The following is a 15,976-nucleotide window of genomic DNA, read 5'->3' on the forward strand; positions in this document are numbered from 1 at the left end:
AAGTACCAGAGATATAAAGCAAACTGCCTAAGGTCACAGAGCTAGTCTGTGTGCCTCTAGAGCCTCTGTTCTTTCTACTGAATGACACTGCCATACTCTATTTGCCACCCTCCATGGGAATACTCCTCTAGGGTTCGACATTGGTCCTTCTCTCTTCTGTATCTAAGCTCTCTTTGTGGGTGATTTTCACCCATTGACAAGACTTTAACTACCACTTCTATGCCAACAGCTCCAAAAACCTCTCCTTGCTGGCAGGACTTTTCACCTCAGTTCCATCCTATATATCCGACTTTCTTGGTAGACATCTCTACGTGTACTTCTCAGCTACCTAAAACTCAGCATTGCCAAGGCCAACATTTGCCCCACCCTGCTTTTTAGTCTGACTTCTTTTTTCCTGGTAGGACCATTACTCTTAATCTAAATCTTCAACTTTAACTTCTGGTGCTGCCCAATATTCAGTGTGTTACCAACTCTTTTCGGGTTCTTCCATGACATCTCCCCAGCTGTGCCTCCTTCCCCTTCCCTCTTTCAGATCCTTCACACCTTCCTTCTGGACTCTTCTAAAAAACCTTCTAGGTGACTTTTCTGCTTCCCCTACCCTAATCCATCCTTCAAAGCTGCCCTTCATATTAATCCTATTAGAATATCAGTTTATTCAGGTCATCTCAGGCTAATGGCTCCTGGAAAGCTTCCCAATAAATCCCAAACTCCCCACCAAACTAGATGCTGACATCTGAGCATGCCTAGCTTCTGAGTACACCAGGGTTCTAGAAAACAAAATGACATTACCTTCAGGGGAAACTCCTACCTCGTGCCTTTCCATCCAAAATTTCTACTTCCTGTCATCACCCCCTGAAAGAACCAGTGCAGTATATTAACCCCAGTTAGGACCTGATTGTTAACTGGGATCTTGCCACATGAGGCTTGCACATTTATTCCCACAGAATCCTTAACATCTCACCAGTCTTTCTCCCCACATAGTCTGTAAGGTTCCCATAGGCAGGGACTATACCAGATTCATTTTTTGGGTTATGAGTACACAGTATAAGGCCTAATATGTAGAGCAGGCTTGAGAAATTAATAACTCCAAAGCATAATAGCTGACACTAAAGGAAAAGTGATGAATGAAAGGTGTGCAATGAGAGCCATGAGCACCACTCACCCTTGCGGTTCATCCCCATCTGAAGGCATTTGAGCAGGCGGCAGTACTGGCACCTGTTCCTCTGCTTCCGAGACATGACACAGTTCTTGTCACGACTGCACCGATATACCCGTTTGTTGCAAATGCTCCGCTTGAAAAACCCTTTGCAGCCCTCACAGGAGATGATCCCATAGTGCAAGCCTGTAGCACGGTCCCCACAAATGAGACAGGTTCGTTGTTCAGCCCGATCATCTGGAACAGAAACTGAACATGTTCAAGTTAGAGCACAGTGGAAATAATGGCTTTATGCCTGCACTTCCTAAAATGAGCAACCCTGCTCTGTGTAGAGTTAGAACTCAGGCTAAAGGGCAAACAGGGAGCACATCTTTGGAAACTCTATCCCAGGAATAGTCCCTGCATCTATCTGAAGACACAATAAACACAGCCTTTCTATTAGGTCATTAAATATGAAATGTCTGATTTCGACTCAAAAGTTTTGTTTATTATATTTCAAACACGAAGCAGTACGATGAATCAAAGTGTGTGTCTAAACTATCGACACAGTTTTGTCATCTTAATGGTAGCTTGTTTATACCAGCAGCAAAGAAGCCTGGAGAGTGAGTGGTGATGAAATTGCGAAAGGCATTTTCCACAGCTTGTTGAGAATTGAATATTTTTCTTTGCAAGAACTGGTCCAAAGCCTGGAAGAAGTCAGTTGGTGGTAGTCAGTTGGTAGTCAGTTGGTGCAAGGTCTGGTGAATACAGTGGATGACAGAGAGCTTCCAAGTCCAGCTTCTGTCATTTGAGCAGTGTTGTTTTTTGCGACATGTGGTCTTGCAAGAGGATTGGCTTGCCTCTGTTGAACAATCTCGGATGCTTAATCACAAGCATCCTCATCATTTCATCCCATTGGTTGCAGTAGACATCTGCTATAATCAATTGACCAGATTTCATGAAGCTGTAGTGGATAATATCAGCGCTGGACCACCAAACAGATACAATTAGCTTTTTGTGATGAGTATTCGGTTTTGGACTGTGTTTCAGCACTTCGTCTTTATCCAACCATTTGTGCCAAACACTTGTGATTGCCAAAAAGAATCCATTTTCTCACCACACATAACAATACAGTGTAGAAATGGTTCGCCTTTATGTCGTGACAGCAAAGAAAGGCAAGCTTCGATACGATTTCTCTACTGATGCTCATTTAATTCATCCGGTACCCATCTATCCAGCTTCTTTATTTTGCCCATTTGTTTTAAATGGTCCAACATTGTTGGAATAGTAATGTCAAACCTTGCTGCTAAATCACGTATAGGTTGAGATGCATTGCTTCCACTACAGCTTTCAGCTCATCATTATCTGCCTTGATCACAGGTCACCCACATGGCTCATTTTCAAGATTAAAATTGCCAGAATGGAACTTCTCAAACCATCGATGTATACTGTGTGTTCATTAGACACATCCTTCCCAAACACTTTTTTGATATTTCAAGCTGTCTGCGCTGCACTGGTTCCACAGTGGAACTCATATTAAAAAATAACACGAATTTTTGGCTTATCCATGGTTTCACAAAAATTGCTCTTAAAAAAAATTTGGAAGATAATCACAAGCCAAAATGTGCATTTGAAAACATGAGGGTGTACCTTCACAATAACAAACAACAACAACAACAACAAGAAGTGTCAAAGTGAAATGTCAGAGATATCAACTGTCAAACTTAGTACTTAAGGAAATTGGACATTCCACACTTAATAACGTAATAAAAAAAAAAAAGAACCCACACTCCTCCTCCTGGGTTTCATCATCGCTTGAACCAGTATCCAAGACAGAAACCTAGGAAATATCTTAGACTCCTGTGTCTCCTTTACCCTCCTCATGCACAGTCCATCAATCCTATCCTGTAAGGTGGTGGTATTACTGACAATATATGTAAGTGCCTAGCACATGGCATACACTCAATAAATGACAATTGTAATTGTTAACAAGTGAAGAAATTTTAACCACACCCAGCTAAGCCAGCCAGCCATCCATCCATCCATCCATCCACCCACCCACCCAATAGAGGTTTACTGAGCAACTACACTATTCCAGGCACTGTTCTAAGGCATGGATACAGCAGTGAACAAAAGTCCCTGGTGACGCTTATATTCTAGCAGAACATCTATTGTGTCCAGGCCCTATGCTAGGATATAAATAAATCAGCATGATCCCCACAGTCAAGGGACTCACTGATTAGCAACAAAAGAATTAGTCAAGAAGGAAGTTCAGGCTAGAATATAGCTCTCCACTTCCTCTTCCTTCAAATTGCACTTACACGGGACCAAGCAACTGCCAAAAAACAGGCATGTGACAAAAAAGCACCCTGGTGAACTGTGATGTCAGACTTTGCCAGCAGGTACAAGAAATCTCCAAGAGGGCCAGGCCCAGTGGCTCATGCCTATAGTTCTAGCCATCTGGGAGGTCAAGGTGAGAAGATTGCTAAAGGCCAAGAGTTTGAGACCATCCTGAGCAGGAGCAAGACCCCACCTCTATACAAAATAGAAAAATTAGTCAGGCATAGTGGTGCGTGTCTATAGTCCCAGCTACTTGGGAGGCTGAGGCAGGAAAATCACTTGAGCCTAGGAGTTTGAGGTTGCAGTGAGCTATGATGATGCCACTGCACTGTGGCCCAGGCAACAGAGAGAAACGGAAAGGAAAGGAAAGGGGAAAGGCGAAAGGAAAGGAAAGGGGAAAGGCAAAAGGAAAGGAAAGGGGAAAGGAAAGGAAAGGAAAGGGGAAAGGAAAGGAAAGGAGAAAGAAAGGAAAGGAGAAGGGAAAGGGGAAAGGAAAGGAAGAAAGGAAGAAAGAAAGAAACTTCCAGGGAAGGTTTTGATCAGAGGCCAACATAGGAAACCAGAAATTTGAACCTCACTCCTGAGTAAGAGGCAAAGCATAATGATTAAGAACTTCATTATAGAGCCAGGCATGGTGGCTCACACCGGTAGTCTCAGCTACTTAAGAGGCTGAGGTAGGAGGAATGCCCAAGTGTTTGAGGCCAACCTGAGCAACATAGTGAGACCCTATCTCTAAAAAAAAATTTTTTTTTTAATTAGCTGGGCATAGCAGTGTGGGCCAGTAATCCCAGCTACTTAGGAGGCTGAGGCAGGAGGATCACTTAAGCCTGGGAGTTTGAGGCTGCAGTGAACTATGATGATACCACTGCACTCTAGCCTGGGACACAGAGTGAGATCCCATCTCAAAAAAAAAAAAAAAAACAAAAACCAAAAAAAAAAACAAAAAAAAAAACCAACACACACACACACACACACACACACACACGCACACACACAAAAACCCAAAAAACCATCATTATACCTTGATTAGAGAACCCTTAGAATTAGGGAGGTTCTAATCTGAACCCTAGCTCTGACACCAGCTGGATGAACTTAGGCAAACTGATCTACTTTACCTTTCCGAGTCTAATTTCTCTCATCTGTAAAATAGGGGTTATAATGGTACCTATATCCCATGGATAAAGTAGTCATCACGGAACTTGGGCTACAACAGACATTTAATAAATGTTAGCAATTATTTTCATTATTATTATCCCAGCAGGTCCGCACTTAATGTGATAATGACATTCCTGAAAAGAAAAGCACTTGAAGGCAATGTTAAATGAGGGTCATGGTAGTATACACAGGAGGGATGTGGAAAAGGAAGGAGGCTTGCATTTTTGGAGCTCTTATATGTCAACTTTGAGATAAATCTTTATGATTGGTCTTTGTAGTAAGCTGAATAACTGCCACCCATAGAAATCATCAGGTCCTAATCCTTAGAACCTGTAAATGCTGCCCTATAAGGAAAAGAGGTCTTTGCAGATGTGATTACATTAAGGATCTTGAGTTAGGGGATTATTCGAATTGTGTGGGTGGGCCTTAAATGCAATCACAAGTGTCTTCATAAGAGAGCGGCAGAGGGAGATTTGATAAAGACAGAAGAGAAGAAGAAAAGCATACATACAGAAGAGAAGGTGATGTGAAGCCAGAAGCAGCAATTGGCCACATGCCAGCAGTTACCTGAAGTTGGAAAAGGCAAGAAATCGATTCTCCCCTAGAGTTTCCAAAGGGAGCATGGCTCTGCCAGCACCTTCATTTCTGCCCTGGGATACTGATTTTGGACTTATGGCTTCCAGAATTATGAGAGAATAAATTCCTGTTGTTTTAAGGCATTCAGTTTGTGGTAATTTGTTACAGTAGCACAGGAAACTAATATACCATTTTTTTTCACACGAGGAAACAGACATATTAAGACTTGTCCAAAGTCACACAGCAAATAGCAAGTATTCAGACAGAAGCAGATATATGAGACTATGCAACCAGGGAAATAGAGAATGACAGATGTGGAAAGAGGTTCTTGAGGACTCTACAGTTCTTAGTTATGGACTTTTCTAAGGTTTGGATGCACTTCCTGTGAGCAAATAGCAAACTGACAAACTGTGACAAATTGATACAGCCATGTTCTTGTAATGCAATCCTCATTTTCTTTCTTAAGCTAAGTTAAATGAGTTTGTTATCTGCAACTAAGAAACTCTTTAAGAATAAAGATACTCTATAAAAATGGCCCTAGTGTAATGAGTATTCCTTTTATTTTCCTTTTGAAAGCACAGAGGAAGCTCAAGGTAAAACAACAGAGAAAAGTTATGATAGTAAATTTAAAAAATGAAATCAGGTAAGGCCAGGTAAGTCAAAATGAATGGAATACAAATAGCACTCACTACGTTTAAGATGGGATTTCCTACAATGTTGGGCTTGAGCTACTGAAAAGGCTTGGAAATGGAGCATGGGAAATCACGATTGGCTATAGAAGAATCTATATTTTCTAATTTTAAATTAAAACTTTCAATATTCTATTAGATGTGATTATAATATAAACCAGAACCTTACTAGAATAGGCTTAAAAATAGTTATAACTAACCCATATCTGCAAGGACTACACCTCCTTTCTTCACTAATATTTCACTGAACACCCACCACAACTGGGTAGACTTTACTTCATTGACTCATGTAATTCTCGAAACTCCATAGCCGAATACAATTGTTATCACTATTTTGTAAATGATAACATGGAGGCTCGAAAATGGTTAAGCAACTTGTTCATCTAGGAAGTGGCTGACCCTGAACTGCCAGTATCAGAACTGGAGTTCAATAACCTCATAAAGCATTCACAGGGCATTCTGTGCAGCATCTGGATCCAGAGCAAAGGCCCCACTGAATGACAATTAAATACAAAAGGTTAAGAATCTGCTCATGTTTTGTAACACTGGTTGCTTTTTTCATGATAGTTTAAAAAGGCCACATTGAGATCAAGGACCAGAAGGGCATATTTCTCCAAGGAGCTTCGAGTCCTATGACTGCTTCTCTATCTGGCCATGGCTATTACTGCCATGTAATATTTCTATAAACAGTATTGGTCTATGCTACAGACCAGGAGCTAATTCAAAAGGGAATTACTCAAAGGTACCAGAAAAAGGCTCTCTTCTCCAGATCAATCTTGTAGCCCTTCAAAGAAGCATTTGGAAAACTTCTCTCACAGTATGTAGAAAAAGAATAACAACAGGATCAGCTATTGTTAACTAAGCACTTAGGTGCCAGGCTCTGGCCAGGCACTCAACATACATTATTGTGCTGAATCATCACAACAAACCTAAATGAGGTAACCTCATTTTACAGATGAGGAAATTGAGGCCCATGAGGCCGTATCACTCCCTAACAGTCACCCAGCTAGTAGGGGAGGGCTGGAACCTCTAAAGTCTATCTTTCTAACCATAACATTCTTTGGCCACAGCAAGGCAAATCTATCCATTCTTCGTGCAGGTAAGTCAGACACTTCCCCACTTAAAACAAAGAAACAAACAAAAAACAAAAAAGCCAACATCTCCCTTTGTAAATGAACAAATTGAAGCAAAATACCCCTAATGGTGCCTGGCCAGAGTCAGATGTAGATTTCTGCATCTCTTATTCTTGTAAAGGACTTGAAGCGTATTTAAAGCATGTATACATTCATTATCTCACTTGGACCAGGCCAAGCCATGGGTTATTCAGACCTTATAGATAAAGCAAAAAAAAAAAAAAAAATTCAGTGAACACCAACTGTGTACCATGCAATGTGCAAGAATTTTTTACATACACTGTTTATTTAGTCATAACAGTAACTGTAAGAGGTATTATTATCCTAATATTACTGAATCTGGAATCTTAAGAGTTAGAAAGGGCCTTATAAATTGCCTTGAACAGATCTTTACCCAAGGCATGAATTCCCTCTACAATATTCCGAGACAAGGAGTTGCCCCACCCTCTTACTTGCACATCTCTAGTGACTCAGTAATGCACTTCATTCTATTTTACACAGTTCTAATAGTTCAAAAGCTTTTCTTTACATTGAACCAGACCTGAAACTTCCTTCCCCCATTGCCCTGAGTGATGCGCTCACAGGCAAAACATAAGGGTACAATCTAACCTACATATATATATATATATATATATATATATATGTAGATCATTTAGAGATTTAAAGATAGTAATGTAGTTCCCAATGGATTTTTTTTCTTTCTCATTTCTTATTTTTAATGAATTATATAGTACCAAAATCTCTCTTAAAACAAAGTATTGGTCAGGCGTGGTGGCTCACACCTGTAATCCCAGCACTTTGAGATGCTGAGGTGCGAAGATCACTTGAGGCCTGGAGGTTGAGACCAGCCTGGGCAACATAATGAGACCTCATCTCTACAAAGAAATTTTAAAAATTTGCTGGGCATAGTGTTGTACACCTGTAATCCCAGCTACTTGGGAGGCTAAGGTGGGAGGATCACTTGAGCCCAGGAGTTAGAACCTCCAAGTGAGCCAGCCTGGGTGAAAGAGTGAGACTCCATCATATATATTATCTGGACACTTTTTTTTTTTCTTTTTTTTTGTTGAGACAGAGTCTCACTTTGTTGCCCAGGCTAGAGTGAGTGCCGTGGCGTCAGCTTAGCTCACAGCAACCTCAGACTCCTGGGCTTAAGCGATCCTACTGCCTCAGCCTCCCAAGTAGCTGGGACTACAGGCATGCGCCACTATGCCCGGCTAATTTTTTCTATATAGATTTTTAGTTGTCCATATAATGTCTTTCTATTTTTAGTAGAGACGGGGTCTCGCTCAGGCTGGTCTCGAACTCCTGACCTTGAGCAATCCACCCGCCTCGGCCTCCCAGAGTGCTAGGATTACAGGCGTGAGCCACCGCGCCCGGCCTGGACACTTTTTTTAAAAATTTATTTTTATCTACAGCATTCGCTGACTAGTGAGCCCATTTCAAAGGAAATGTTCACAACCATTCCTAATCCAGTGCTATTTATTCAGTGCTTTATATATACATAAAAATAAATTTTTACAAAAAGTATTCAGATACTAAATGCTTTGTTTCTCTTAAGACTAAATTGGTTTTTTTTTTTTTACATGTTTCTGTTTCTGCAGCTAACAACAACACATAAAGTTGTAATTACTGAAAGTCTGTGACATGCCACAAAATTGAAACTCAAAGAAGTAAAGAAATTTAATCTTGATTACACAGCCAGTCAGGAGTAGAGCTGGAATTAGAATTCAAGACCTTCTAATTCTAAGACTGCTATATTTCCAACCCCACCCACTCCAACCCCTACCCAACCATACACACAATTTACATCTGCTTCATAGACATCTAAACCCTGAAGTATTTACCACATATACCATTAGCCCATGTCTTTCTTATTCCATTCTTGGGGAGTTAAATGTTGAACCCAAGAGCAGGACTTTATGTATTTGTCTTTGATCAATTTTATCTTTATATAAACAATTCTGTATGTCATTCTAGTCTATTGAAATCTTTGGGGATTGGATCTTGCCACCTAACATATTAGCTTTTCCTTCCACCTCCTTCTTTTTTACATGTGTGGGTCAGTGTTGCATTATTTTCGTGTCTATCCTTAAAACAATATTAAACAGAATGTGGCCTTCAGGCAAACCACTGAAGCCCCTTCTCCAATCTGACTTAACCATTAGCATTCTGGAAATAGTTGTTCAACTAGTTTTCTCTCTTAATCAGGCCAGACACTCTAGTCTAGTCTGCATTTCTCTCTTTCATACATAAAGTTATCACAAAAGACTACTGTATATTTCACTGAAATTCCAGATTCATTACTTCTACAGCATTCCCTGACTAGTGAGCCCATCTCAAAGGAAATGTTCACAACCATTCCTAATCCAGTGCTCTTTATTTATTCAGTGCTTCTTAATTCAATGTTCTTAATCTGTATTATTCTAACTAAAATATAAGGGGAAGAAAATCAGGAGTAATCTATACATCAAAGAGAACACTGACGGCAATGGATTAAAACACTTCAAATATAAAATTGAATGAGTTAATAATATTAAAAACAAAAACCTCATTAATTACCACTACAGGTTGCTGGGACAACAATTCATTATTCTGAAACCTGATGACTAAAGGGAGGAGAAAAAGCAAACATTAAAGTAAAAACTACTAGAATCTTCCTCTCTTGCTCATTTTCCCAAAAGTAAGAGAAGGAAGCAGGGTGGAAACCAAGATAGTTTTTAAGAAACTTTAAATTTAAACTTTAATTGACAAGATTGGGATTAGGTAAACAGATACACACTACAATCAAGGGAACAGCCTTGGGTGGGTTGATAATAGTGCTGATCTCAGGGTCCAAGGCAAGATAAGCCTCAGCTTGAGGATAGAAAACAAAGTGACAAATGTTGGCAGTACAAATCTCTGCAGCAGAGGCAATAGAACATAGAGATTAAGAATTTGGGCTCTAAAATCAGACTTCTTGGGTTTAAATACAGGCTCTGTCACTAGCTGTGTGACTTTGTGAAAGTTTCTTAACCTATTTAGAGGCACCTCAGTTTCTAGTTTATAAAATGTAGATAATACTACCTTTTTTAAAGAACTGTTGTGAGAAACAGTAAGATTACCTATAAATGACATGGAGCTCTAGTTTCCTCATAGTCTGTATTAGAATGAAATAGCTTTGCAGAGTATATAAGTGCTAGACAAAATTGTTGCTTAATTGTCTTTCTTTTTTAAATCTAAAACACTTTTAAAAATTACACCAGCACAGAGGAGTAGTAGTCAGTCAGGCTGGTGGCAGGAGAAAGTAATGATAGATTTCCTAGAGGAGGTGAACTCTGAAGTACGACTACCAGTTAGACAACTGAAGGTGGAAGAGAGGGTACAGGGAGAAGAAACAACTGGCACATAAAGTCATGTCTTAAATTTGGTGCTGGAAAGCCCTCTTCAATTTGGGTTTCCTCTGAGAAGAATCTCATTCCTTTCTAAAAGAGCCAATATAGTTCAGCAAGACTGTAAAGAGTTACACAGAAATATCCACAGATATAATATCAGGTTATATTCTACTCCTTTATATGTAAAAGAGTCAGGATCTGCCCACAGTTTTATTCCTGCAAAATGTTCTTAATATTGCTGGTCACCCATGATGAAATATATGGAACTAAACATGAGCATTATTAGAAAAAAAGTAATACACTTGGTGTTTGCTATAGTCTTCCAAACCTTAGTGACAATCTTAAGGTTTTGTTCTTTTCTTTTTTTAGGATATGATCTCGCTACGTTGCCTAGGCTGGAGTGTGGAGGCTATTCATAAGGGTGTTCATAGGCAGCCTCGAACAAGCAATCCTAATGCTGCAGCCTCCCACAAATGTGGGACGATAGGGGCACTACACTGTGACTGGTAAGAATTTTTTTTTTTAAATCAAGGGATTATTCTAGTGTAAGTAATAGGAGCTATCATATTAAATTTCATTTCTTCAAACTTCAAACTCCTGTTGAGATAGATAAGAGCAGAGCCAAAGTTCAGTTATGGTCTCTATGGACACATATTAATTTTCAGAGGCAGAAATGTCAAATTCAAAGGAAATAATGAAAATGATGAATAAAGCAGCTGATGTGGTTGGCAAGATTAATAACAATCTGAACCAGGTATAGAGCCCAAGCAACATTTCTTCAGAGCACCACTGACATGTGTCTGCTCAAGTAAATAAATGAGAACAGAGATTTATAAATCAATCTGGTCATCAATCTGACCAGAACTTCAATTTCGGTTTTTTCTTTTCTTTTTTTTTAAGAGTCAGGGTCTGTCTCACTGTTGCCCAGGCTAGAGAGCAGTAGCAGATTCATAGATCCCTGTAGCCTCAAACTCCCCAGCTCACGCAATCCTCCTGCCTCAGTCTCCTAAGTAGCTGGGTCTATAGGTGCCCAGCCAGGTTCTTTTATGTAAAAGTTGCAGGACACCTCAATTAGAGCTAACCAAAATTATTCTGTAGGTAAGTCTCAAAGATGTTAACAGTATCATCTAGCACTACGTTTGCTACAGAGAAGACGTACATTTTGCTGAATGAATGCATGAACAATAAATAAATGAATAAACAGTATGGCTCTGTGCAGTGTTTTCCAAGTTACAGCATGTTACAGCAGCATGACTAATGTTTTGGAAAAAAATAAAATGGAAAATATCAAAGTACATCACATTTAGTAACAAAGGGTAAAATACTGTGAAATTTTTGTTTCAATTAAAGTATGTACATTTGTGTGTCTGTGTTTGCATGTATGTGGTAGGATATTGGATCACAATGTACCACATATTGAGGTGTAACAAATTTAAAATACATTGGCCTGGTGTTTAAGACACATAGGGTATGAATTTCAACTCGGCCACTTCCTAGCTTTGTAACCATGGGCAAATGATCCAGTTCTCTAAGTCTCATTATTAACTGTAAAATAGAGGTAATATTAGTACTCACCTGATACAGTTGCTAGGGATTAAATAATATATGTATACAATAATACCAGCTAACATGTACATGGTACTTACTATGTACTAAGCTCTGTTCTAAATGTGTTACACGAAATAATAACTCACTTATTTCTTACAACTCTATACAGATAGTTCTTGATTTACAACGGCTCAACTTAATGATTATTTTACTTTACAATGGTAGGAGAGTGATATGCATTTCAGTAGAAACAGTACTTCAAATTTTGAATTTTGATCTTTTCCCAGACAAGTGATATGCAGTATAAGACGCTCTCTGGATGCTGGGCAGCAGCAGCGAGCCAAGCTGCAGCTCGCTGTCAGCCACACAATCAAGATCACAATTACGAGGGTAAACAACAGATAGTCTACAGTGTATTGTGTTGTTGGATGATTGTACTCAACTGTGGGCTAATATAAGTGTTCTGAGTATATTTAAGGTAGGCTAGTCTAAGCTATAACGGTTGGTAGGCTAAAGCTGAAGTCCCCGACCCCCGGTACCAGTCCATGGCCTGTTAGGGACTGGGCTGCAGAGCTCTGTAGCCACCCCCTCCCCATTCATGGAAAAATGGTCTTCTATGAAACTTGGGGGGCAGGGGGCACAGCAGGAGGTAAACACAACAGCAAGCAAGTGAGCAAGTGCATTTACAGACCCTACCCATTGCTCCTATCACCGCCTAAGCTCTGCCTCCCCTCCCCTCGCCCCCACCCTGGTCCATGGAAAAATTGTCTTCCACGAAACCAGTCCCTGGTGCCAGAAAAGTTGGGGACCAATGGGCTACTTCCCATTAAGTCAACTGCATTATTGACTTAAGATATTTTCAACTTAAATGGGTCTATCAGGATATAATCCCATTGTAAAACAGGGAGCATCTATACTGTAGATGCTGTTATTATCCCCATTTTGCAGATGAAAAAACAGAGGCACACAGAGGATAAGAAATGAGCACAAGGTCCCATAGCTAGTAGGCAACAGAGCCAGGAGTCTATGCAGACAGTCTTGTACCAGGATCTGAGACCTTTTATACTATACTACACTATTTAATACAATGCCTAATACATACTAAGTATAGAATAAATGTTAGTGGTGGCTATAGCTATTAGAGACAGGTTTTCTGTAAGACTAGAACCTGATAAAAATTTACAACTTTATGAAACATTCTAGTATTTTTAAAAATCCATCTTAGAGCAATAAATAGTGCTTTAATAAAAAAGCTTTGAGATAATTCAACATTATAAACCTCTTAGCAAACTAGGAACAGAAACTTGTTTAATATGATGAAAGCTACCTAAAGAAACCTATAGCAAATATCATATTTAATGGTGAAATGTTAAAGTGCCTTTAAGATTGGAAATAAGACAAGGACGGCCCATTATCAATACTACCTTTATTCAACATTGTACTGAAGGTTCTAGATAGTGCAGAAAAAACAAGAAATATATAAAAATTAACCATATCTCTATACCAGCCACAAACAGAAATAAAAATATTTTCAAGATTCCATTTACAATAGCATCAAAAAACATAAAATATCTAGGATATTGCAATCCAATAAAGACATATAAGCTCTATGGAAAAACTGTAATATACTCATTTAATATAAAATACTTTTAAGATAAATTGAGGAAGATTTAAGTAAATGGCGAGATATGATGCTCATGGATTGGAAGAGTCACTACTGTAAAATCTACATAGATGCAGTAAAGTCCCATTCAAAATCCCCACAATTTGTGGTGTGTGTAACTTGACAAGCTAATTCTAAAATGTATATGGAAATGCAAAAGAAACTAGCACAGATATTTAAGAAAAACAAGATAAAAAACAATCTACCATATATCAACATTTTTAAAGCTATAGTAATTAAGATACGTTTTATTGACTCAGAGATGGACAAACAGACCAAAGGAACAGAATAGAGAACTCTATGACGCAATTATGTATACATGGACATTTAATTTGTGACAAAGGTGGCATTGTAGAGCAGTGAGGAAAAGACAAGACTTTTCAATGAATAATGATGGGACAATTCAATATCTCTATGGAAAAAAAAATGAAACTTGATTCTACCTCATAACATATAAAAAATTTAATTCCAAGTGCTGTGGTTCAAAGACCCAAACATCAAAGACAAAATAATATGCCTTTCAGAAGATAATAAAGGAGAATATCTTCATGACCTTGGGTTAAGAAGAGATTTTTAAAAAGGGGCCTCATTATCTGATTGGTCTCGTTGATAAAAACAGAAACAAAACAAAAACGGTCATAAAAAGCACTAACCATAAAAGAACACATTGATAAAATAGGACTACATTAAAATGAATAACTTTAAAGAGTGAAAAGGCAAGCCACAGTATGGGAGAAGATATATGCAATACATATAACCTACAAAGAGCTCATACCCAAAATAGATGAAACTCCTATGCATCCAGTAAGAAAAGACAACCCAGTAGAAAAAGAAACTTGAACAAGCATTTCACAAAGGAGGTTAAGCCACATAATAAACTTATGAAGAGATATTCAAACTTGTTAGTGATCAAGGACATGCAAATTAAAACCACAGTGAAATATTACACATCCATCAAGATGGCTAAAATTAAAAAAGACTTCAAGTTATGGTGGGAATGTAGAAAAACTCTCATATGTCATTGGTGGGATTGCTTATTGGTACAATCACTATGGAAAACAGTGTATCATTATTAAAGTTGAAGATACATCTATCCTATGACCCATTCCCTGGTATATCCCTAACAGAAATACATATACATGTGTATCAGGAGACAAGTTCAAGGACACTCATTATCAGCATGCTTTATAAAAGCCCTGAATTAAAAATAATCCAAATGTTTATCAACATTACTACAGATAAATAGTGTATATTCATATAATGGAATACTATTTAGTAGTAAAGATATTTGAACTACTGTAACAGCATAGATGACTTGTATAAACAATGCTGGGTGAAAGAAGTCAAAGAAAAGAAAGTATACTATAGGATTCCATTTGTATTAAGTTAAAAAAAATCAGGCAAACAAGAGAAAAAGACATTTAGTATGAACAGTACGGGGCGGTGGGGGGGGGAGAAGCTTTTGGGTCCTAGCAATGTTCTATTTCTTGACGTGGGTGGTGCTTATTTTATAGTAATTCAGTAAGCTGTAAATTTATATTTTATGCACTTTAAGTATTAATATTTCACAATAAAAAGATTAAAAAGAAGGGAAATAAATGCAAGGTATATTTGAGAGATCTGCACAAGATACTAATGTTAAGTAGCAAGATCTTATGGATGAGTGCTGAGAGATAAGTCTAGAAAACTAGTTTGGAATAGGCTGCAATATTATCCTGCTGAAAGAAGGCTACTGAAATTTCTGAATAGAGATATATCTAGACCAAAGCAGTGTTTTAGAAATATTCATCTCACAATGATGTGCAGAGTGTGACAGGGAAAGGGCAGAGAGGAAAGATGGGTGGCATGGGCATCTGGGTAATAGAAATGTTAAAGAGTGGGTAAGTGGAAGTGAAAAAAAAGCTTAGGGAGAGAGGTCTTGCTGACTGGATTACAGAGGGAAGATGAAGGGAGGAGGGGATAGGAAGGTGTCAGAGATGAGAGGTTCTAAACCAAGGTGGCTATGAGAAATATGGTATCGCTAACAGAAAATTGGAAGCAAAAGCTTAGTGAGGGGCAAAAATCAATGGTTTTAGCTTAAGAGAGAAAGGTGGGCAAGTCAAGCAGAAATACTCTAAAGGCAGCTATTTAGGATACAATGTTTGGAGCTAAAATGAAAGACTGAGAGTCATCAATACATAGAAGAGTTGAAGCTATGGCAACAGATCAGATGTCCAAGCAGGGAGAGGATGAGTGGGGAGGCAGCAGCAGGATAAACTAAGACATAGAGAGGGGAAGGTGAGAAGTAAGGGAAGTAAAGTAAGATGACATGGTCAAAGAAGAAAAGGGTGGAATGTAAATCCATGATTATCAGAAAGATAAGGGAT

General features: G+C 38.7%; 1 protein-coding gene across 1 annotated transcript in view; it reads right to left on the bottom strand.

Moving 5' to 3' along the window:
• The window catches only part of NR6A1 (nuclear receptor subfamily 6 group A member 1), a 68,242-nt gene that overhangs the window by 30,242 nt on the left and 22,024 nt on the right, over nt 1-15,976 (bottom strand). The window contains exon 2 of the mRNA XM_069474655.1: nt 1,163-1,405. Within this exon, the coding sequence (XP_069330756.1) occupies nt 1,163-1,405 (243 nt within the window). The remainder of the gene's footprint in view (nt 1-1,162; nt 1,406-15,976) is intronic.

This window comes from Eulemur rufifrons, chromosome 7 (assembly GCF_041146395.1).
Source record: "Eulemur rufifrons isolate Redbay chromosome 7, OSU_ERuf_1, whole genome shotgun sequence".
NCBI classification, from domain to species: domain Eukaryota; kingdom Metazoa; phylum Chordata; class Mammalia; order Primates; family Lemuridae; genus Eulemur; species Eulemur rufifrons.